This window comes from Zootoca vivipara, chromosome Z2, assembly GCF_965207765.1.
Source record: "Zootoca vivipara chromosome Z2, rZooViv2.hap1.1, whole genome shotgun sequence".
NCBI lineage: Eukaryota > Metazoa > Chordata > Lepidosauria > Squamata > Lacertidae > Zootoca > Zootoca vivipara.
Genome location: NC_142585.1, coordinates 10052461 through 10077967, shown reverse-complemented (window position 1 = coordinate 10077967; position 25507 = coordinate 10052461). Strand labels below are relative to the sequence as shown.

At 45.3% G+C, this 25507-nt stretch overlaps 1 protein-coding gene across 2 annotated transcripts in view; it reads left to right on the top strand.

The window, feature by feature from the left end:
* Nucleotides 1–25507, top strand: part of LOC132591449 (uncharacterized) — a 62569-nt gene that overhangs the window by 33611 nt on the left and 3451 nt on the right. For both annotated transcript variants that reach the window (XM_088664461.1, XM_088664459.1), the window contains exon 2: nucleotides 16288–16461. In XM_088664461.1, the coding sequence (XP_088520587.1) occupies nucleotides 16329–16461 (133 nt within the window). In that variant the 5' untranslated portion in view covers nucleotides 16288–16328. The remainder of the gene's footprint in view (nucleotides 1–16287; nucleotides 16462–25507) is intronic.

The window sequence follows — 25507 nt, the reverse complement described above, 5'->3', positions numbered from 1 at the left end:
CCTCAATCTGTTAGTTAAAACTGCATATGAAAATGAGAGTGGCGGGGGTGGGCGTGGGGATCATAAATTGCAGAGAACCACATCTGAGCCTGGAAAAATTGAGAAATGGATACGATCAAAATGGGCAGATACTTCTATCTGTGTTTGAAAACAATCTCAGAGAGAATGTTTGCTATTTAGTACAGGGTAGAACCTGCTCTGCACTTGTCCCTCTGCGGATGTCAGAAATAGGATGCTTTTGATCCTTCTGCTCTTTTGAATTTGTCCATCTGGAATGTGGCTGATCCCTGCTCTCACTTAAATTATCTGGGTTGATCTTCTAGGAATGTGTGGGGAAGAACGAACCTGCCTTTGTTACTGTTCCTATCAAAAGCATCCCGGTCATTTCCAGCCATACAATTTTATGATCCTAGAAAATAAATTTAAAATTTTCCCCAGAAACATGAAAAGCAATATACTAGGTTTTGTGACTCATTTCATAAGCAGACGTACAAGAAAATATGTTCTGTTTCTTATCACTATAATATAAAAGGGAAGGATCTATCATTCTGCTAAAAAGATAGAAGAAACAGATGTTCCCGGAAGTGATGGCTGATTTTCTTTGAAGGATATTTACTGCTTGTTTATCTCACCTTTGCTTAAGTGCCATGCACACTTTCCCCCCAGTCCTTTAATCTTCACAACAGTCCAGTAAGATGGGGTAGGCTAGAAGAAAGTAACCGACCCATGATCACCCAGTGAGCTCCATGGCTGAGTAGAGACTTGAACTCGGGTCCCTCTCTTCCTAGTCTTCAGCTATGCATGCACCATACATTTAAAGGACATCAAAAGCATGTCACAGTGTCACACCCATTGAAAAGAATCCTGAGAATTGTAGGTGATTAAGGATGCTGGGAATTGTAGCTCTGCAAGTAGTAAACTACAGTTCTCAGGATTCTTGGCGGTTTTGATGTGCTTTAAATGTATGGCATATATGCAACCTGACACTAATTCCTAAAGAGAAGTCTGTCTTGGAAAAAGACTGAAGCCTTTAATCAAAGCTCCTGTTTATGTTTGCTGTAAGAAGGAAAAGCAACAACAACTGATGCTTAAGCAAAATAAAAAAATTCCTTCCAGTAGCACCTTAGAAACCAACTAAGTTTGTTATTGGTATGAGCTTTCATGTGCATGCACACTTCTTCAGGTATCTGAAGCACCGGTAGTATGCATGCACACAAAAGCTCATACCAATAACAAACTCAGCTGGTCTCTAAGCTGCTACTGGAAGGAATTTTTTTTATTTTGTTTTGACTACGGCAGACCACTACCTACCTGTAACTGCTGCTCAAGCAATTGCTTGTCACCTGCTGGATGTGGAAATCCATCTGATTGTTATTAAGGCTGATTAAATTTGCAATGCTGATAGATCCGTAGCAAGTCTCCCCCTCTACCTTCCCATGGCTTGAGGTGATGTCATCAAAGTGTGTGACAATAACATTGGCAGGGCTGGAACAGGGATCGAAAGAGTCCTGACTTTCTGGGAGATTTCTGATTCACTCTAGAATAAATTCAATGTTACATTTTAATTACAATTCTGAGTCCTGGGGCTTCCATACTCAGCTTGCCACCTATATGCCTCGGCACCTCAAGGCAGTTGGGGAAATGTATAATGACAGCTCATAACTGCCCAGACCCTCCAAGTGTTCTTATTCTCCCAGGGACATTTCTGATTTAGAGAAGTCGCCCCGGTTTCTGATTTGATCCTGGAATGTCCCGCTTTTCCTTAGGATGTCCCTATTTTCATAGGAGAAGTGTATGGAGTTATCTAACCCCTGAGCCATCTGAAGGTAATCCTGTATGGGGAAGGTTTTAATTTTTAAAAAAAATATTTTATTGTGTTTTTATATACGTTGGCAGCTGCCCAGAGTGGCTGAGGCAACCCAGTAAGGTGTGTGGGGTAGAAATAGTAAAATTATCATTATGGAATGGGACATTCCTATTTTCATCAGAGAAATGTTGGAGGGTATGTACTGTCTGCTACCTGGAGTGGGAACCCCAGAACTGGCATTGGCACCACTGGGATCTTCCAGGAGCCCCGGAAGATGCCTGCTAGTGTCAGGAGGTGTGGTGCCAGCCTGCCAGGCCTGGATAGCTGCATCATATACTCTCAGATCATATCCCGTGCAGAGATTTCTTCCTGATTTACTTACCACACCACATTTGTTTTTCAATGTGTTTATGTAGCAACGGGGACTGTATGTTGTCACAAATGATGCAAGCTAATTCGTATTGTAGCAGTGTTTTCCCTTTCTGATTAAACGTCTGCAGGCTCCTCATGCCTCAGCCAGACATTTATTTACATACCCCTCTCATGTCCTGCTTTCTCCGTGTGCTGGCTCCGTTTCTCATCGTTAGTTTTGCTTTTGCATCCACAATTTTATTTGTTAATCTTGCAAACTGAGTGCAGGTCAAGATGGCTGCATGCCAGCATTATAGGTTGCGGGGAGCAAAACGAAAAATGAAAAACAAACAGCACGTGTCAAAATGAGATGGGAATTACAGGAAGGTCCTGGTACCTTGCCAAATAGCAATGCATAATGCCTACTCTGCTGTCAGATAAATGTGGCCTGCCTTCCATACCTTTTGGGAGGTTCCCCCTTAGTACTGCTCTCAGAAGGCTACAGGAAGAGGGTATTTGTTTGTTTTTGTTTGTTTTACCAAGGTTGTTGTTGTTTAGTCGTTTAGTCATGTGCGACTTCATGACCCCATGGAAGCACGCCCCACACTGCTGTCTTCCACTGCCTCCCGCAGTTTGGTCAGGCTCATGTTGGTAGCTTCGAGAACACTGTCCAACCATCTCGCCCTCTGTCGTCCCCTTCTCCTTGTGCCCTCCATCTTTCCCAACATCAGGGTATTTTCCAGGGAGTCTTCTCTTCTCAAGTATTGGAGCCTCAGCTTCAGGATCTGTCCTTCCAGTGAGCACTCAGCATGGGCGTAGGCAGGGGGGCAGGAGGGGGCAGCTGCCCCCCCCTAGAAGCAAAAAAATTAATGTATTTTACAGACCATAACCAGCACTTTTCCCCTCCAAAAACTGAAGTGGAAAGGGCTTTGCTTTAGCAAGAGCAGCTAAGTCTCCGCTTGCTGGGGGGGGGACACACAGCAGTAACAAAAACACTTCAAATAAATAAAGCAAAGTGGCTACCAGTAGTTAAGCAGTTAAGACAATGGAGCATATATCCCCAGGCAAGATTCGATAGCTGACCATTTCACCCTATTGTTCTTAAGTGGGAGTTGTTAATGAGCATTCAGGAGCATTAAGAGTTCTATCGGCGATTTAATGAGGGTGCAGACTCAGAGGATTCAATTTGACTAAGGTGGCTCTGCAAGGCTAAAAAGAAGTGAATAAGAAAGGGGGGCTGTAGCTTTGACAGACACAGTGATGTTTATAAAAAGCATTGGTGTTCCAGTCTGCCCCTCCTCCTGCATCTGTATACTGTAAATCAGGGGTGGCCACCTCCCAAGAGACTCTGATCTACTCAGAGTTTAAAACTGGGGGTGATCTACCCCCTTTTGAAGGGTTCAGGTCAAAGCTGTTGAGTTTTTTTTAAAGGAAGGGAAGCCCTGTTTTGGGGGTTTAGGTCAAACTTGTTGAGCTTCTTTTAGGAGGGAGGGAGGCCCATTTTTGTTTAGGGCTTCAGGTCATAGTTCAACTTTTTTGAGGGAGGAGGAAAATTTTGGGTGAGCTTTTTTTAGGGGGGCCAGTGACCTACCAGTGATCTACCACAGACATCCAGTGATCTACTGGTAGATCACAATCTACCTGTTGGACGTGCCTGCTGTAAATCAAGCAGAGAGAAAGCTGCTTACAAGGCTCCTGTACATGCAGAGTTCCAGCATCACAGCGTCACCCAGAGGCACCCACAAATATGAGTTATCCCTCTCTCTATTTCTTCCTTCCTTCCCTTCCTCTTCCATCCTTAATAAAATACAGGGGGGGGCAGATAAGCCCCACATAGAAAGCCCATCAACATGGGGGGGATGACTCTTTCAAATACTGTATTTACCAGTAATTGGGGGGGGGGAGAGGCACCTAGGCCTCTAGGAGTTGGCTGCTATGCCTAGGAGTAGGACAATTCAAGAAAGCAGAACGATGCATATGGTATGGTAATATATCAATAGAATCGTAGAATTGTAGTCGGAAGGGACCACAAGGGTCATCTAGTCCAACCCGCTGCAATGCAGGATTTTTTTCCTAAGGTGGGGCTTGAACCATGGTTGAAATATTATGCTGATATGCAGCAACGCCTCGGAGCCGTCATGGCTGCGGCCATGCCTTGCCTCGCCCTCACCCGCCCTGCCACCCCCTCTCACCTGCCCGACCCTCCCGTCCTCTTGCTGCAGAGTTCCAGCATCACAGCGTTATCCAGAGACACCCACAAATATGAGTTATCTCTCTCTCTCTTTCTTCCTTCCTTCCCTCCCTCTTCCATCCTTAATAAAATACGGGGGGAGGCAGATAAGCCCCACATAGAAAGCCCATCAACATGGGGGGATGACTCTATCAAATACGGTATTTACCAGTAATTGGGGAGGGGGAGGCACCTAGGCCTCTAGGAGTTGGCTGCTATGCCTAGGAGTAGGACAATTCAAGAAAGCAGAACGATGCATATGGTATGGTAATATATCAATAGAATCGTAGAATTGTAGTCGGAAGGGACCACAAGGGTCATCTAGTCCAACCCACTGCAATGCAGGATTTTTTTCCTAAGGTGGGGCTTGAACCATGGTTGAAATATTATGCTGATATGCAGCAACGCCTCAGAGCCGTCGTGGCTGCGGCCATGCCTTGCCCCGCCCTCGCCCGCCCTTCCACCCCCTCTCGCCTGCCCGACCCTCCTGTCCTCTTGCTGCAGAGTTCCAGCATCACAGCGTCATCCAGAGACACCCACAAATATGAGTTATCTCTCTCTCTATTTCTTCCTTCCCTCCCTCTTCCATCCTTAATAAAATACGGGGGGGGCAGATAAGCCCCACATAGAAAGCCCATCAACATGGGGGGATGACTCTTTCAAATACGGTATTTACCAGTAATTGGGGGGGGGGCACCTAGGCCTCTAGGAGTTGGATGCTATGCCTAGGAGTAGGACAATTCAAGAAAGCAGAATGATGCATATGCTATGGTAATATATCAATAGAATCATAGAATTGTAGTCGGAAGGGACCACAAGGGTCATCTAGTCCAACCCCCTGCAATGCAGGATTTTTTTCCTAAGGTGGGACTTGAACCATGGTTGAAATATTATGCTGATATGCAGCAACGCCTCGGAGCCGTCGTGGCTGCGGCCGTGTCTTGCCTCGCCCTCGCCCGCCCTGCCACCCCCTCTCGCCTGCCCGACCCTCCCGTCCTCTCCAGCCAAGCAGGGTAGCCGCCAACGCTACCAGCCCCAGAGGCACAAGGTGGCCGCTGCTGCCACCGCCACGATGTCATCAGGCCCACTGGCCCTTTAGCCCCGCCCACTTTGTGCCCCCTCCCCTTCCGTGCCTTGGCCCCGCCCCTGAACGACCATGGCTTGCCCCCCCTAGTTTTGATCCTGGCTACGCCCCTGGCACTCAGGGCTAATTTCCTTCAGAATGGATAGGTTTGATCTTCTTGCAGTCCATGGGACTCTCAAGAGTCTCCTCCAGCACCATAATTCAAAAGCATCAATTCTTCGGCGATCAGCCTTCTTGATGGTCCAGCTCTCACTTCCATACATCACTACTGGGCAAACCATAACTTTAACTATATGGACCTTTGTTGGCAAGGTAATTAACTCAAAGCAAACTTAGAAAGCCACTGCCAGTCAGTGAAAACAATATTGAGCTAAATTATTATAATAATTTATAATAATATAATACTTTATATAATTTATAATAATCTATAATATATATTTACCCAATGGGTCTGACTCAGGTGGCCTCAGTGGCGTGCCATGGAATGCCTTCCATCAGCTGTGTGCTTATCTGGACAGGGATAGCCTAACATCTGTTGTCTGTGCTCTGGAAACCTCTAGGTTAGATTACTACAATGTGTTATACATAGGGCTGCCCCTGAAGACGGGTTTGGAAACTTTAGCTGGTGCAAAATTCAGGGGCCAGGTTGCTCACTGGGGCATAACGGTTTGAACATATCACACCGATCCCAGCCTGGCTGCACTGACTGCCAGTTAGCTTCCAGGACCAATTCAAAGTGCTGGTTTTGCATTAGAAACCCTTAAAACAGCTCAGGACCGCAATACCTACAGGACTACCTCTCTCCACATGAACCTACCTGGACCCTGCAAATAATCATCTGAGGCCCGAGGGTGGGGCAACACAAAAATGGGCCTTTTCTGCAGTGGCTCCCTGTATGTGGAATGCTCTGCCCAGAGAGGCTCATCTGGCTCCTTCATTAAATATATTTAGGTGCTAGGCTCAAACGTTTCTCTTCAACTAAGCCTTTGGCTGATTAACATTATATGTCCTTTAAAATGTGTTTCTGGCAGGGAGGTTAATGGTTTGGTTTGGTTTGGTTTTATTATGTTATTTTGTATTTTGTGTTCTCATTTTGTTGTTGTAAACTGCCCTGTGATCTTCGAATGAAAGACGGTATACACATAGCTGCCAAGTTTTCCCTTTTCTCGCGAGGAAGCCTATTCAGCATAAGGGAAAATCCCTTAAAAAAGGGATAACTTGGCAGCTATGGGTATACAGAATGAATGAATGTGCTTCCTATGTTCCCATTTTGCTGCTAGTAGCTGGGCCCCACCAACTGCATTAAAATTAGCCGATTGAGAGTGAGGGGCATGGAGGTAATAATTAACATATTGCAATATATGTTTTTTCCTCCTAAAAGAAAACCTGCAGCTGGAGGCATTATGGATGCACAACTTCTTGCAAAGCAATTAGAAATATGATGAAATGAAACCTGGGTACACAGACACACACACACAAAAAAAAAACTTATGAGTATCAATGCTGGAGAGACCTACTCAACTATAACATGAGCAGTATTTCAAAATGCACCTTCTGCTTCCAAGCACTTCTTTTCTTTCAGAAAGAAAAACGGGAAAGGAAAGGAAAGAGACATTTTCAGCAGCCTCTTGATAGCATTCAATACTTTCTACCTCTGTTGCTCTCTTTCAAAAGCAATTCTGACTTTTGTTAAAAAGTACGGTAATTCTGAATACTACTACTACTACTACTACTACTAATAATAATAATAATATGGAAATACTTAATTTGCAATCACTTTTAGCTGCTGGGCTTTGCCCTCATTCTTTGCTAGTGTGAGGAGTGAGGAGTAACTGGTAATTTAGCAGTAATTCTCAGACACTGGATCTGGAGTTACTGGTCCAGCAATGGGCAGCTCCCAGGTTATGATCACTAGGACTGGTGAGTTGGAAGGCAGAGGAACCAACAGGAGCTGCAGCCAGAGTCAATGCCAGGCATAATCCAACTATGATACCACATTAAGCAGTCATGGTTTCCCTCAAAGAATTATAGGAGCTATAGTTCATTAAGGGTTCTAAGTGCCGTAGTTTTCCGTGTGTAAGACAATGTTTTTTAAAAATTGTAAATGTTAAAAATTGGGGGGTGAGTGATTGCCAATCCCCTCCCAAAAAGGGGTGGGGGGGTGGGGGACACCTGTGTGGAAGGAGCATGATGTGGCCCCCGTTGCATCAGCCAATCCTGGGCTGAAAAGGGAGGCCCTGGTTTTGGGGGAGAGGCCCGAGAGATTCCCAGCGCTCAGCCCAGAAACTGTGGAAGACCTGCCCCTCCGACATCCATATCGCCCATGGCGTCATTGTCGTCGTCCTGCTCCTCTTCCTCTTTCTCCTCCTCCTCCAGGGCTTCGGGCTCCTCTAACCGAATGGCCAGCTTCAGGGGGAAAGATAAAAACAAAAACCAGGCCTGTTTCTGCCATCCTGTTCTCACACAGGGTCTCACTCACTCTTGCCTTCCCAGGTGGGAGCAGCCTGATTCTAGTCATTCATTGCGGTTATATCTGATTTTTTTTCCTGAGTTGAGGATTTGAACCCGGATCTCCTGGGTCCTAGTCCGACACACTAGTGGGTTTTATGATTCCTTGCAGCTGTTCTGTTACATCTTTGATCTTGGCCCCGGGTAGACAGCACACCTCTCGAGACATCTTGTCAGGCCCACAGATCACTGAGGCTTTCAGAGTGTATCCATTTCATTTAAACACTGAGGCTATGGGCCTCACAGGCTAAATCAGGTGTAGATGGAAATAAATTGCATTCTCCTGGGTTCCATGAACTCTTTTTCCATTGGAGCGGTTGGAGATGCCTGGGGAGAAGCCTTAATAATTCCCATCATTATCAACTTTTGACCACATAAGCAGCTGTCTCCATTAAGCACAGACGTACTAACTGGATTATTCTGCACTAGTGGAATTCAGCCCGTTTAAAAACGGGCGCTAGAAGAAGCGGCCTGCCGGGTCGGCACCCAGCAGCGCTGCACGAAGCACCGGGGGACTGGTGGCGGGGAAGGCAGGCAGGCAGACAGGCGCTTGCTCTCTTGCCTGCCTGCATTCCCCACTGCCTGTCACACGAAGATCGGCGGCCGCTGCTTGCCGGGGCTTGTCAACCCCGGCAAACAGCGCCCACCGATCTTCGGCTCTGTCCCCCGATGCGCTACGGCTCGGGGAAGCAGGCAGCTTCCCGGGCTGTTGCCGTCTCCCTGCCTGCTTCCCCCAACCAAAGCGCATGGGGGACTGAGCCGAAGTGCGACGCGGGGGGGGGCTTTTCGCCGTTTGCCTTCCCCCCAGGGGGAGGCAAACGGCGAAAAACCCCGTCGAGCCGCACTTCGGCTCGGGGACTGGCTTGGCGGTGGGGGGAACCCTGGGACCTGTCCTTGCTGTCGGCGGCAGGGGGACAGGAATGGAGGAGGAGAAAGCGCTCCTTTCTACTCCTTCCTCTCCCCCAGGCGCCGACAGGAAGGACGGGCGCACTCTCCCCCCCCTGCCTCCTCCAACCGCCGCTCCTCACGGCCAGGGAGGGTTGTGAGGAGGCCTTCGCCGGCCTCCACCCTCGCTTCCCTGACGTGCCCTGCAGTGAGGCGGTGTCCGGCGGGAGCGGCGGTTGGAGGAGGCAGAGGGGGGGGAGAGTGCGCGTGTGCAGTCTCTGCTGTCCAATCCCTGTATCCCTGGGGCACATGCGCAGTACCCCAGGGACACACGGGACAGCTTGGACGCAGGGACAACTTGGACTTTATTATATAGGATAGGATTCCTGCACATTGCTTAGAAGAAGAAAAACCAACTATGATAGTACAGCATTTAGTTCTTTGCTAGCTTGTTTGAGCAAAACAACGCTTCCTCTACAACCAGCACAGGAATGTAGAGTGCAGAAGGGTACAGTGTCACACCTTCCTTCTTCTACCTGCCAACTTGATAGTCCTATTAATGATTCACCAGGTAGGCTTTTCTCTAACATCATGGAAATTTCCGAACAGGCTTCACAGTATACAATATGAACACAATATGTATCTCCCATTTCAATGTACATTAAACAATTATTCCATACCCTCAACATTTTGGGAGGGCAATTTGGGGCACTCCCCCACCATTCCACCGACTCCATCACTAGCCCCCTCCCTGCCGCCACCTGCCCCCCTACTTTTGCCCATTGTTTTTGGCTCTCCTGAGGGAGCACAGCCCTGGAAGACAGGTGTCCCAGTTTTCCACTGTAACATGTTGGAGGGTATGCCTTTGTGCAGCACTCATACTCTTCTTTATTATCTGTTCAGACAAGAGTGAGGCATTATCAGTGTTCAGGGACGCATTCTAGCTAGGCAAAAAAACTGACGAGAAAACAGTGCTGAAGACCAGAGGACGCCCGACACCCCCCCCCTCATTTGATCAGCAGAGTAGTAGAAATTTAGTGGACGCATGGATTCCAAAAACACACAGACAGCAGAAGTTGTCTTTGGTAAAAGATTCACTAAGGTATAAAGCGTACAGTTTGTGGCTAGCTCCCTATCAAGGCAAAATTTAGCTCATGTAGAGCAAATCCAGTTTCCAGCAGTAAAAAAATCACACCACGCAATATAAATACAAAAGCAAAACTAAGAACAGTCCAATAGGAAAGAAGAGAAGGAGAATAACGGAGGTCCTCTGTAGACAGTAAATAGGCTTTATCTGGAGGAAATAACCTCAGAGTATAGAGAGAACGCACAGCTTGGTAAACAGCAGCTGTACTCTCTCTGCTTTGAAGAAGACTTGAGTAATAATAATAATAATAATAATAATAATAATAATAATAATAATAATTTATTATTTATAGCCTGCCCATCTGGCTGGGTTTCCCCAGCCATTCTGGGCGGCTCCCAACAGAGTATTCAAAAACACAGTAAAACAGGCATAGGCAAACTCGGCCCTCCAGATGTTTTGGGACTACAACTCCCATCATCCCTGACCACTGGTCCTGCTAGCTAGGGATGATGGGAGTTGTAGTCCCAAAACATCTGGAGAGCCGAGTTTGCCTATGCCTGCAGTAAAACAGTAAAACGGCCTGTAGAGTGAGATGAGCGCTGCAACCTCAGAGTCGTCCGTGACTGGACCTAACGGTCAGGGGTACCTTTAGCTTTACCTTTGAAGGCTCAGTTATTGCATAACACAATACAGTATAGGACAATGTGGGGCTTCTTTGCTGGTCTCATGCCCTCCATCGTCTCCCTCTGGAACAGGTCCTAAAATAGTAAGGGAAAGTATGGATGCATAGAGAGGTAGGTTGTAAGCAAGCACAAGTTATGACATTACTAGGGGTAGGCAACCTAAGTCCTGTGGGCCGGATCCGGCCCAATCGCCTTCTCAATCCGGACCACGAATGATCCAGGAATCAGTGTGTTTTTACATGAGTAAAATGTGCCCTTTTATTTAAAATTCATTTCTGGGTTATTTGTGGGGCCTGCCTGGTGTTTTTACATGAATAGAATGTGTGATTTTATTTAAAATGCATCTCTGGGTTATTTGTGGGGCATAGGAATTTGTTCTCCCCCCCAAAAAAAATATAGTTTGACCCCCAAATGGTCTGAGGGACGATGGACCGGCCCACGGCTGAAAAAGGTTGCTGACCCCTGATATTACACATCAACAACCTGGATAAGTGCCCTATATTGTTCCAGAAGTCAATTACATCGCTTATACACGTTGCATTATAAGAGTCCTGCCATAGATTCCCATGCAGTGCAAGTTCTTTTGCAACTGCGTATTTATGACCCCTGCAAAAATTAGAGGTGGTGTCAAAAGTGTCTGTTTGATTATTTTGACATGCTTGGAATTGATGGGTTAAAGCCAAGTTGTAGAGTTGCTGCTGCCAGGCTGGCCTCAGGGACTCGGCTATACAGCTGCAGATTAAATGTTTTAAGTGTGTTTTAAGTGCAATATACAATGTGATAATAGCGATGGTGAGACTTTTTTTGTTTAAAAGCATTTTCAGAACGGTTTTTATATGTGTATAGATTCCTCCCAGGTTCACTGTCCTCCAGTTTTTGGCTACAGTAAATGTTGCTGCTGTTAATATACATACAATTAAATTCGCTGTGCTACAGCATTAAGTTGCACAAAATTTGGCCTAACAAAAATGTTTATTTTAAACTGCTAAACACAAAGCATCTCATTTTTAAGGTGGTGGGGGAGGGGGAGGCCTTTAAATCCCATTATATTCAGTTTACAGGTCTAAACTAATCTGACCCATATCTGGGAGCCACCTTAAAAAAAACCCAATAATTGACAAATGTATTCTGCCTTCAGGATTGCCTGCTCTCTCTGGATTTGATAGACAGAGAGAGGTGGTATGATAGAGACAGAGATAGAGATTACCTCCAATATTGATAAAATAGCCCTACAGTATTTTCAACCTGTGAAATGATTCTGAGAAGGAAAACACACACACACACACACACACACACACACACACACACACACACAACCTTTATTAATATGTGCATATGTATAGATATGGCCCTTTTGGATTCTGAAAAATTACTTCTGAATTAACCTGCTTAGAACAGCCCATTTTAAAAAGCTTAGTTTGAAGTTTCATCTATGCAGATATCCCTTTAATCTCACAATTGATTGCCTCATTCAGTAATAGTACTTGTCAAATTGCTGCATACGCTTATTAACACAAAGCTCTAAAGACACCCCGTTCCTTCTGGTAAAGCACTCAGAACAGCTTCCACGGTACAGTACAGGATTAATCTGTTAGCAATTAATTATAATTATTCAAATTGCCATGCACACACTGAGGGTTCCCGCCCCCACTCCATCGCGAGATGCAGCGGTTGGCTGCGGAAGGGCGGCTAAGGAGCTTCCATTGGTCGGAACGCACGTGCCGGGGAAGGTGGGCGTAAACACATCCGGAGACTCGGATTTTGGCGGGTTTGCAACAACGCGAGGCGTCGGCGTCCTTCCCGGGCGAGGCAGGTTGGAGGGCGGCCGGCAGCGCGGCGGAGTCCCGTCGCGACGGGTGCTGAGAGACGCCGTCTCAGGCAGGTTGAGTGTGCGAATGTGACGCTGCTCCTGCTGCTGCTCTTTCGGAGGAGGAGAGGGAGGAGAGAGTTTTGCAAGGGGCAGCGGGTTGGAGAACTACGGCTTGCAAAAAAACAACAACACCCCGCTTAATCCGGGGCAGGCGGCTTGCTTGCTTCCTAGTAGGCGAGCCCGGGGCTTGGGACCCCCCGCGCAGCCGGATCCTAGACACTCCCAAACGGGACCTGTTGCCTTCGGCGAGGTTTGCGGCCGCGTTTTGTTGCTTGGTCCGAGCAAGCACGAAACTACGGTCCGTTTCCTCACTGGAGAGTCACTGCACAAAACACTCCTTGGGCGGGGATGTCCAGAACCTTCTCTTCCCCCCCCCTTCCTCCTCCTCCTCCTCCTCCGCAGCATTTGGCTGGGAAACCATCTCATTTCACCCCTCCTCCCGTTTCCCTGGAAGGAAAGCTGGCCATCTGGGTCCTCTTTTCCGACACGCGACGGGCATGATGTTCAGACAAGGCCGCCGTCGGAAGCGGCGGGGTTGCGCCGCCTCAGTCGGCCGCCATCTTTCCAGCGGCGAGACCCGACTTCTTAATTATGAAGCTCCTTAGGTGACTTGACGCAAATGTAAAACCATATATATTACCTCGGAGCCAGGGCTGGTGCTAGGGGTTTTTTGCGCCCTAGGCGAGAACACCTTCTGGAGGGGGCTTCCGGTTGACCACGCCATCTTGCTCAGACGGGGGTCCGCACAGCGGAGCGGACCTCGGCGCTTCAGAGGTGGAGGGAATCGTTCCAGCGAAACGAAACCTCCTTAAAAGCCCCAAATCGTGCTTTTTGGGGACAGATTTTGCCTGGCGGCGCCAAAAGCGGGCTCTCTCCTCCCCGGATCGGCTTTGTTTAAGCCCCCGAGAGCGAGGAGGTGAACCGCGGCGGACAGGCTGACATTGCTGCTCTGAGAGTGCGAAGCTGCGAGTCTGGGAAGTGGAGGTGGCCAATTCTTCAAAGAACATTCAGCAAATGAATAGACTGTGAGTAATTTGGATTCTTTGGAATGTAAATTAAGGCAACAATTTGGACCTGGGAGAGAGGGGAAAAGAGGAAGCCACCCCCCCCCACGGTAACATAAGAGACAGTAAACAGAAACCCGAAGCCGTAAACAGAAGATTTTAACTTAAAAGGATTCCTCAAAGGCATCAAAGAGAATCTCCCCTAAATGCAGGGTAAAAGGGGAGAGAGACTGTTGTGATTGCCCTGCAGAATGAAGTTAAGACTAAGAAAGACCTTTCTTTTTCTCGGGAGCCGGCAGCCCAGAAAACCCAGTGAGCTGACCAGGATTTATAGTTAAATTTTATTTCTATCTTTATCTCTGGACTTTTTGGGAATTTTTTTTTGGTTTATATGCTTTTGAAATGTGAGTTCGAACTTTATTTTTAAGAATGCAGCCAGCTTGTTAAAATGGAGTCGAGAAAATAGACTGCGATCATATTCCACCCCATGTGACAAGTTTTGACCTTGACAGGACTGAACTATGTCAACAAAAAGGTACCCGCCTGAGTTTCAGCGGACTGTTTTGACCTTAATGTGGGAAACAAGAATAGAACTATGTCAAGAGGAGACACAACGGCTAGTGTTACAGCAACAATTCCAGATTGTGATGACAGAATATGATTTCCTAGAAGATGAAGCTTTTGAAACTAAAGAAGATGAATGTGAGAATGACAATGATGACGACTGTGATGATTTAACACAAAATGAAGCCCATCACGAAAAAAATGATGATTTTACTCTACAAAAAGTTGGATGGAGTGCCTCCCCTTCGAGGGGGGCACGACTGGATTTACTGGAACTCCAGAATGACCACAGGGAAGAAGGAAAAATTAAGCAGAGAAGAGAAGAAGCTCAGGGGTCTGATATGGAGGCCTGGATGGCAAAAGACTGCAAACAGGGGGTGGGGTGAAGGGAAAGTGAAGTGGTGATTGTAAGGATGGGTTAATAGGACTATAACTGGACTGCTGACTATGGAACTTGCTGGATTGGAGGGGTGGAGCAGGTACTCGGGGGGAGTAAGGTTAGTTTGGGAATAGTTATAGGTTTAAAAAGTGAATTGATTCTGGAAAAAGGTGAAAATATGGAGGCCTATAGAGGGGTAAAAATTAGGCACGGGAAGAAAAAATGGGAGTTTGATTTCTCAGTGATTGGACAATAGGCGAAAATGATAATAGCTTAAAAGTGGTATAAGATATAAAGGTGTATGTTATAAAATATGAACTATGAAACTGTTGAAGATGATAAATAAGGGAGGAAAACCGGGGAAGGGTGGGAGGGTGGGGAAGCCCACAAAATATGGTTTAACAATTATGAATTTAACAATTATGATGAATTTTTTTTTGTCTTTTTTCCTTTTTGTCTTTTTTTTTCCTCTTCTCTTTTTTCTCTTTTTCTCTTTTTGTATTTTCTTTTTTTTTTTTTGGTATGACAATAGATGGTTGGATGGATGAACTCCTGCGTACTGCCCTGGTTCACTGGAGCTCCCTGGTGGCAGGGGGGGGCTTGGGGGGCAGGGGAGGGGGAGGAGGACAGAAACCCAATCATAAAATGGACCACTTCTGACTGATCACCTGCGTGGGATACTTCTGTGGCAGGGGAGGACCCATGGAGGGGGGTGGGAAGAAGGTGGAAAAGGTGTTTATGTATGTACCATCTTTTGTAATTTGTAAAAACCAATAAAAATTATGTTAAAAAAAAAAAAAAGAGAACACCTTCTGGCGCCCCGCAACGCCCCCACACCGCGGGGGCAATCATATTTCAAACACAGATGTATTATAGGAAGAATGAAAAGCACAGGATTTGAAATGCTTAATTTATTTTTTTTAAACTGTGAAAATAAGGCATAAAACAATTTCTGATTTATTTTCTCAAACAGAACACAGTTTTAGCACAGAAATCACTTTGAAAAATGTTAGACGTGATGCTGAAATTTAAGTCTCTTAGACTCTTTAATGTTTCAATTTCAAGCAAATCAAAATCATCAAGGGCCCAAGAGCAGGCAAAATCACACACTGCAACCTCTCTGTCTCGCAGAACTGCTGGGAGAAGTCAGGACCTCTGACCGTCTACCTTAGCACTGCCTGCACTGACTGGTAGCAGCTCTCCAGGGCTTTGGGTAGGGGGTTATTCCCAGCCATACCAGATGCCAGGGTTTGATCCTGGGGCTCTCTGCATGCAAAGCAGATGCTCTCTCACTGAGAACAACATAAAAAGGCACCTTATTCTGAGTTTAACCACTGGACAATTTGGTTCAGTATTGTCTGCACTGACTGGCAGCAACTCTTTGAGATTCCAGACCAGGAATCTCTCCTAGGGATTGAACCAGAGACCTTCTGCATGCAAAATAGTGTTCTCACCATATAATAATCAGTGGTATACTACCACGAATGCTGCATTTTATTGTACATATTATGGGATCAGTGTTCCTTATGCACGCACATTTTTCAAAGCATCCTCAAAACACTGTTGGCCTAAAAATACTAACCTGTATCTCTCCCCCCACCTTTAATCTAGATTTACTTTTCCCATGGGAATTCCTATACAGTAAAATAAAATCCTGTTGCTAGTGCCCTATTTGCAATATCCAAAGTACCGTAACTGGAGTGGCTATATTAACACACACCACACACCCCGGTCTGGAAGCACCCACTGCTGTCATGGCAAAAAGCCACCGAAACTGCCTCTGAAATCTGCCAAATCTTTCAATAAGGCTCCCTTTGCTTCTTCCTCTCTCCCAGGACCCTGCAGCTTCTTTTGGCTCCTCGACTCCTCAGGAAGGATGAAAGAGACGGATCCTGTCAAGCTAGTGGGGATGGAAGGGGGGAGATGGACAGTTGACCTGGTCAGGTTGTCTCCTGCATCCCTCCCCACAACCTCTGAGCATTGCTTCCCAGGGACCTCTGAGAGATCTGGTGAGTCCCAGGGGAGTGGAGATGGGGACGTGGATGGATGGAGCTAGAGAGGTATTGGGGCGTCCTCATATTGGGGGTGGGGGGAGGCAGGCAGGTGGATGGAGATGGAGAAGGGGAGCACGTTTTCGGGCTCCTCCACCTGCCTGCCTGCCTGCCTGCCTGCGCCTTTGTAATCTGCAAAGAGATTTACGGGGGGAAATTAATTTAGGCCAAATTAAAGTTTTAAAGTTGTAATGCTTAAAGTATGTACTTTAAGCATTACAGCTAGAGTTAAGGCTACTAAAATGTCTTGGGTTCCTAAGTTAAGCTATATTTTCCAAGTCATGCCACTAGAGATGAAAAACAGAAAATGGAACAATGGAATCATGAGATAAGACAATGGATATTCAGAAGTAAAAAATCAAGGATACAAAAGAGATTTGTGTACAACCACCAATCAGAACTAGGCGGGGACCTCCAAAACATTTACAATTATTATGAAGCTGTTTAATTAAAATTTTTTACTAGAAATTGGAGTTGAAAAGAAACAAGAGTGGATCAAATTTGAGGATGAGGTAAACAATGGCACGGGAACATATGGAATTTTCACAAATGTAATCAAAGATTTGAAATCTGCAATTTGTCCCCAACTCTCTACCAGTAGCAGGATGAAAAAGCACACCTTGATTTTACCCTGGAAGGCTCTCAGTCCTCTATCAGGATTGCTAATAGATGGTGGATTCAATGAGGCCAGAATCCAATTTGATTCATTGCCTTTAAGCTGCAGGGGCCTTCTGGATATGGACTGCTGTTTCCCTGTGTAAAATGATATTGCCACGACTGACACTTTGATTGTCTCTCAGCACTTGGGATCATAGAACAAATCTTAGTGGGTGATTGTAGGAAAATTTCTGCTTTCTATAAAAATAAAGTCACAGTCCTTTGTGTGCAAATTAAATTCTGTGCTGGGATACTCATAAAAAAGGATATAGGATAAAGCTCCATAAAATCTGGAAGAGGGCAAGGTTCAGTGATGGAGGCCATATGTTCAGCCTCAGAAGGAACTCAGGTTGGTGTGGTGTTTTCCTGAAAATAAGACACTGTCTTATATTTATTTTTCCTCAAGAAGACACACTATGGCTTATTTTCAGGGGATGTCTGATTTTAATTACGCCTCGCTTCTTCCTTGGTGCCCCCCAGAACTGCGCCTATCACTATGTCTTATTTTTGGGGTATGGCTTATATAGCGCAAATGCCTAGAAATCCTGCTATGGCTTATTTTATGGGTATGTCTTATTTTTGGGGAAACAGGGTACATAAAGTGTTGGAACTACAACCAGGGAAACACAGGTTTGAATCCATATTCACCCTCCTAAGCATAAAACTGCACTTGCCCTCAGTGAAGTGTCACATTATCATGTGTTAAATGCTCTGCTGGCATTTCTGGCCTGGTGACTGGTCTTGTGAATGTGTCAGGGCATGTCAATACGAGGCCCAGTGCAACAGAGTGGTTAGTCTAGGATTGAGGAGCCGGTCACTGTTCCTCAGCTGAACACACTTCATAGGATTTTGGATGTTAAATGGGGTGTGTGGAAACAGAATCATGTCCTTAGCTTTAAAGGTAAAGGTAAAGGGACCCCTGACCATTAGGTCCAGTCGTGACTGACTCTGGGGTTGTGCGCTCATCTCACATTATTGGCCAAGGTAGCCGGCGTACAGCTTCCAGGTCATGTGGCCAGCATGACTAAGCCACTTCTGGCAAACCAGACCAGTACACGGAAACGCTGTTTTCCTTCCCGCTGTAGCGGTCCCTATTTATCTATTTGCACTTTGACGTGCTTTCGAACTGCTAGGTTGGCAGTAGCTGGGACCGATCAATGGGAGTTCACCCCGTCGCAGGGATTCAAACTGCCGACTTTCTGATCAGCAAGCCCTAGGCTCTGTGGTTTAACCCACAGCGCCACCTGCGTCCTTAGCTTAAGTATTATTAAATGCAAAAAGCATTGATGCTTGAGCCTGTGTAGAATCTGGGACACATGCATCCTGTCTGTCTGGTTGTAGTTTTGAAATGGAAATGCTAACTTGTAAAATGATCCCCATCTCTTGCAATAGCACCATGATGACCCCATCCTTCTCCCCCCCCCAAAATTTTTCTAGCCAGTGATCACATGGACCGAGAGTGGCATAATGTGCTTATTAATTCTGAATAATACATGGTTTTGAAAGCTTCTGTCTAAAATGAGATGAGCTCTTTTATAGCGATGACCTAGCAGTACAATAAACCAATAAAATTTGTGGGGAATACTTTAACAGACAGAACGGTGGCTTGACCCATGAATAAATCCATTTGTTTGAATCAACTTGCAGGCTGGGATGGGGTGGAGACAAAATCTGCAATCAGCTGAAAGTTTTCAAGGTAGCATATTGGATAATTGTGTAGAAGGCAATAGCTGCTTCTTCAGACTTCAGGGTTTACAGCTGTGGTGCCTTTTTGTGGAACATGGAATCCAGTTCAGACTTAATGCCAAACAATAATTTGCCATGATATCTTGAATGCCATCATCTGTTAAACCATGGTTTGTTAAGAGTCCACCAAATCAGGACCTGAAACCATGGTTGGTTTGAGGTTTGTCTGCAAATCACAGTGTCAGCAAACTGTAGTTTGGCATTAAGCTGAACCAACAAAACCATGGTTTGAGATGCTCTTCCGGTTTGCTGAGATTCATAGGGAAGCCAGTGAAGAGAGAGACTGCATAAACCATGCTTTACTTGGAACACAAATCATGGTTTGGAGTTCTACATGTAGAAAGTTTCCCCATAGTTTCCCCTTCAATATAAGCTGCTGCTTCAGGCTTGGTCACTGATTGCGAGCAACTGGTAGTTTTTGTTGTGTTGTTTAGTCATTTAGTCGTGTCTTCGTGACCCCATGGACCACAGCACGCCAGGCACTCCTGTCTTGCACTGCCTCCCGCAGTTTGGTCAAACTCATGTTCGTAGCCTCGAGAACACTGTCCAACCATCTTGTCCTCTGACGTCCCTTTCTCCTAGTGCCCTCAATCTTTCCCAACATCAGGGTCTTTTCCAAGGATTCTTCTCTTCTCATGAGGTGGCCAAAGTATTGGAGCCTCAGCTTCACGATCTGTCCTTCCAGGGAGCACTCAGGGCTGATTTCCTTAAGAATGGATGTTGTTGTTGTTTAGTCGTTTAGTCGTGTCCGACTCTTCGTGACCCCATGGACCATAGCACGCCAGGCACTCCTGTCTTGCACTGCCTCCCGCAGTTTGGTCAAACTCATGTTCGTAGCTTCGAGAACACTGTCCAACCATCTCGTCCTCTGTCGTCCCCTTCTCCTAGTGCCCTCCATCTTTCCCAACATCAGGGTCTTTTCCAAGGATTCTTCTCTTCTCATGAGGTGGCCAAAGTATTGGAGCCTCAGCTTCACGATCTGTCCTTCCAGGGAGCACTCAGGGCTGATTTCCTTAAGAATGGATAGGTTTGATCTTCTAGCAGTCCATGGGACTCTCAAGAGTCTCCTCCAGCACCATAATTCAAAAGCATCAATTCTTCGACGATCAGCCTTCTTTATGGTCCAGCTCTCACTTCCATACATCACTACTGGGAAAACCATAGCTTTAACTATACGGACCTTTGTCGGCAAAGTGATGTCTCTGCTTTTTAAGATGCTGTCTAGGTTTGTCATTGCTTTTCTCCCAAGAAGCAGGCGTCTTTTAATTTCGTGACTGCTGTCACCATCTGCAGTGATCAAGGAGCCCAAGAAAGTAAAATCTCTCACTGCCTCCATTTCTTCCCCTTCTATTTGCCAGGAGGTGATGGGACCAGTGGCCATGATCTTGGTTTTTTTGATGTTGAGCTTCAGACCATATTTTGCGCTCTCCTCTTTCACCCTCATTAAAAGGTTCTTTAATTCCTCCTCGCTTTCTGCCATCAAGGTTGTGTCATCTGCATATCTGAGGTTGTTGATATTTCTTCCGGCAATCTTAATTCCGGCTTGGGATTCATCTAGTCCAGCCTTTCGCATGATGAATTCTGCATATAAGTTAAATAAGCAGGGAGACAATATACAACCTTGTCGTACTCCTTTCCCAATTTTGAACCAATCAGTTGTTCCATATCCAGTTCTAACTGTAGCTTCTTGTCCCACATAGAGATTTCTCAGGAGACAGATGAGGTGATCAGGCACTCCCATTTCTTTAAGAACTTGCCATAGTTTGCTGTGGTCGACACAGTCGAAGGCTTTTGCATAGTCAATGAAGCAGAAGTAGACGTTTTTCTGGAACTCTCTAGCTTTCTCCATAATCCAGCGCATGTTTGCTATTTGGTCTCTGGTTCCTCTGCCCTTTCGAAATCCAGCTTGCACTTCTGGGAGTTCTCGGTCCACATACTGCCTAAGCCTGCCTTGTAGAATTTTAAGCATAACCTTGCTAGCGTGTGAAATGAGCGCAATTGTGCGGTAGTTGGAGCATTCTTTGGCACTGCCCTTCTTTGGAATTGGGATGTAGACTGATCTTCTCCAATCCTCTGGCCATTGCTGAGTTTTCCAAACTTGCTGGCATATTGGGTGTAGCACCTTAACAGCATCATCTTTTAAAATTTTAAATAGTTCAGCTGGAATATCATCACTTCCACTGGCCTTGTTATTAGCAGTGCTTTCTAAGGCCCATTTGACTTCACTCTCCAAGATGTCTGGCTCAAGGTCAGCAACCACACTACCTGGGGTGTACGAGACCTCCATATCTTTCTGGTATAATTCCTCTGTGTATTCCTGCCACCTCTTCTTGATGTCTTCTGCTTCTGTTAGGTCCTTACCACTTTTGTCCTTGATTATGGTAATCTTTGTACGAAATGTTCCTTTCATATCTCCAATTTTCTTGAACAGATCTCTGGTTTTCCCCATTCTATTGTTTTCCTCTATTTCTTTGCATTGCTCATTTAAGAAGACCCTCTTGTCTCTCCTTGCTGTTTTTTGGAAATCTGCATTCAGTTTCCTGTATCTTTCCCTATCTCCCTTGCATTTTGCTTGCCTCCTCTCCTCCGCTATTTGTAAGGCCTCGTTGGATAGCCATTTTGCTTTCTTGCATTTCCTTTTCCTTGGGATGGTTTTCGTTGCTGCCTCCTGTATAATGTTACGAGCCTCCATCCATAGTTCTTCAGGCACTCTGTCCACCAAATCTAAATCCTTAAACCTGTTCCTCACTTCCACTGTGTATTCATAAGGGATTTGATTCAGATTGTATCTTACTGGCCCAGTGCTTTTTCCTACTTTCTTCAGTTTAAGCTGGAATTTTGCTATAAGAAGCTGATGATCTGAGTTACAGTCAGCTCCAGGTCTTGTTTTTGCTGACTGTATAGAGCTTCTCCATCTTTGGCTGCAGAGAATATAATCAATCTGATTTCGATGCTGCCCATTTGGTGATATCCATGTGTAGAGTTGTCTCTTGTGTTGTTGGAAGAGAGTGTTTGTGATGACCAGCTTGTTCTCTTGACAGAACTCTATTAGCCTTTGCCCTGCTTCATTTTGAACTCCAAGGCCAAACTTGCCGGTTGTTCCTTTTATCTCTTGATTCCCTACTTTAGCATTCCAATCCCCTGTAATGAGAAGAACATCCTTCTTTGGTGTCATTTCTAGAAGTTGTTGTAGGTCTTCATAGAATTGGTCAATTTCACTTTCTTCAGCACCGGTAGTTGGTGCATAAACTTGGATTACTGTGATGTTAAAAGGTCTGCCTTGGATTCGTATCGAGATCATTCTGTCATTTTTGAGATTGCATCCCATTACAGCTTTTGCCACTCTTTTGTTGACTATGAGGGCCACTCCATTTCTGCTACAGGATTCTTGCCCACAGTAGTAGATATGATAGTCACCCGAACTGAATTCGCCCATTCCCTTCCATTTTAGTTCACTGATGCCCAGGATGTCGATATTTATTCTTGTCATCTCATTTTTGACCACATCCAGCTTACCTCCACTCATGGTTCTTACATTCCAGGTTCCTATGCAATATTTTTCTTTACAGCATCGGACTTTCCTTTCGCTTCCAGGCATATCCGCAACTGAGCATCCTTTCGGCTTTGGCCCAGCCGCTTCATCAGCTCTGAATCTACTTGTACTTGTCCTCCGCTCTTCCTCAGTAGCATGTTGGACGCCTTCCGACCTGAGGGGCTCATCTTCCAGCGTCATAACTTTTATATGCCTGTTGTCTTTGTCCATGGAGTTTTCTTGGCAGGGATACTGGAGTGGCTTGCCAGTTCCTTCTCCAGGTGGATCACGTTTAGTCAAAACTCTCCACTATGACCTGTCCATCTTGGGTGGCCCTGCATGGCATAGCTCATAGCTTCTCCGAGTTATTCAAGCCCCTTCGCCACGACAAGGCATTGATCCATGAAGGGGTAAGAATGGATAGGTTTGATCTTCTTGCAGTCCATGGGACTCTCAAGAGTCTCCTCCAGCACCACAATTCAAAGGCATCAATTCTTCGGCGATCAGCCTTCTTTATGGTCCAGCTCTCACTTCCATACATCACTACTGGGAAAACCATAGCTTTAACTATACGGACCTTTGTCGGCAAGGTGATGTCTCTGCTTTTTAAGATGCTGTCTAGGTTTGTCATTGCTTTTCTCCCAAGAAGCAGGCGTCTTTTAATTTTATGACTGCTGTCACCATCTGCAGTGATCAAGGAGCCCAAGAAGGTGAAATCTCTCACTGCCTCCATTTCTTCCCCTTCTATTTGCCAGGAGGTGATGGGACCAGTGGCCATTATCTTGTTTTTTTTGATGTTGAGCTTCAGGCCATATTTTGCGCTCTCCTCTTTCACCCTCATTAAAAGGTTCTTTAATTCCTCCTCGCTTTCTGCCATCAAGGTTGTGTCATCTGCATATCTGAGGTTGTTGATATTTCTTCCGGCAATCTTAATTCCGGCTTGGGATTCATCTAGTCCAGCCTTTCGCATGATGAATTCTGCATATAAGTTAAATAAGCAGGGAGACAATATACAACCTTGTCGTACTCCTTTCCCAATTTTGGGAATCTTTGTATGAAATGTTCCTTTCATATCTCCAATTTTCTTGAACAGATCTCTGGTTTTCCCCATTCTGTTGTTTTCCTCTATTTCTTTGCATTGCTCATTTAAGAAGACCCTCTTGTCTCTCCTTGCTGTTTTTTGGAAATCTGCATTCAGTTTCCTGTATCTTTCCCTATCTCCCTTGCATTTTGCTTGCCTCCTCTCCTCCGCTATTTGTAGGGCCTCGTTGGACAGCCATTTTGCTTTCTTGCATTTCCTTTTCCTTGGGATGGTTTTCGTTGCTGCCTCCTGTATAATGTTACGAGCCTCCATCCATAGTTCTTCAGGCACAAATCTAAATCCTTAAACCTGTTTCTCACTTCCACTGTGTATTCATAAGGGATTTGATTCAGATTGTATCTTACTGGCCCAGTGGTTTTTCCTACTTTCTTCAGAAATCTGCAATAGCGCACCCTTATAAAGCATTTATGAGGTAATAGATGATCCCAAATGGCTAAGGGATATCATATAGTTAAGGATATAGGTAACCAACATTGGTTAAAAATTGGAGGACTATATAATAAAATTTCTAAAGTCCAAGAGGTAGGAAATATGAATTCAGAAGAGCCAATAGAGGAACTATACAAACAAATGGAAAAAAACGAAACAAGGAATGATAGGTAAAAGCTATAAGACAATGATCACAAACAGGAAACAGACAACTCAAGACATTCAAAAGATGTGGAGTAAGGAAGAACTTAGAGAATCAATGGTCAAAAGGATAATGAAAGGAATAGATGAAATTAAAGTAAGCAAATTTAGAGAGCTGGAATTAAAATTCTTTCTAAAATGGTATAGAACTCTGGCCCAGCTAGCTAATATAGTAGCAGGATTGAATTCTAACTGTTGGCACTGTAAGCAAGCCAAGGGATGGTTTTCCCATATGTACTGGGAATGCCCAGAGGTAAAGGAATTCTGGAATAAAATCCTAAAGGTCATTAATGAATTTTTTTAAGTGAAGCTTTCAATAGATTTTGATTTCATGACAATGGGCATACTTGGAAACACAGCTATAGAGAAAGGTGACCAGTTTACCTTCAAAGCTATTATATTAGCGGGAAAGGCAACGATAGCTTTAGGTTGGAAAGAGAGAGAAATGGACAGTAGAGACATGGAATATCTATTTGTATGAACTTACCTAGTCGGACATTGCTGCAGTCATGTTACAGGAAACAACGTGGAAGGTCAAGTCCACCACGATAAGGAACAGATGGAACTCCTATCTTCAATGGATAAAAACTACTGGAACAAAAAACATTTGGTGGAAACTAAAGATGTTGTGCCCGTGGCTGAGGATAATTGTCTGAACGCTTCCAATGGATATGGGTGGGGGTGGGTGGGAAGGGAGGGCAAGGAAAATTTGTACGGGAAATATAAAATTGGGAAGGAGATATTATAATGTATGTAAAACCCCCAAACATAAATAAAACTTCAAAAAAAGAGGCCAAATTTAGATTGAGGCAACAGCTGATGGGGAGTGTGCAGGTGAAGATGTTGCTGTTCGTTTCACAGACAAAATGTGGACGTTGCTGGATCCTGACCAAAGAGTTCAGCATAAGGAAGTCAAGGAGGAGAATTGTGGGATCATGGACCCTCTCGGTAAAATTCCCTGTTGGATCATAAGATCAGTTTTGAAATTCCATACATACCTCTAGTTGATGAACCCCTGTTATTTGGTGGAGACCAACAGCATCTGGGATTCTAACATCCCCACCGTGAACCCTGAATGGAGGGATATCAACTGTTTCCTCTGTGACTGTTCTTTGTCTAGTCATGCCTTTTTAAACAAAGACCAGGCTTGTATGAACCACTCAGGCCTTAAATGTGGGCTTCAGAGTTTTTGGGGAAGTTGAAGTAACTTCTGTCAGGTTTGTTGTTTTGGCATCTGTTTGCATTTGATTGACCAAGCTGGAAGGTGTCCAGAAGAGGGCAACGAAAATGGTCAAAGGCCTGGAAACGATGCCTTATGAGGAACGGCTTAGGAAGCT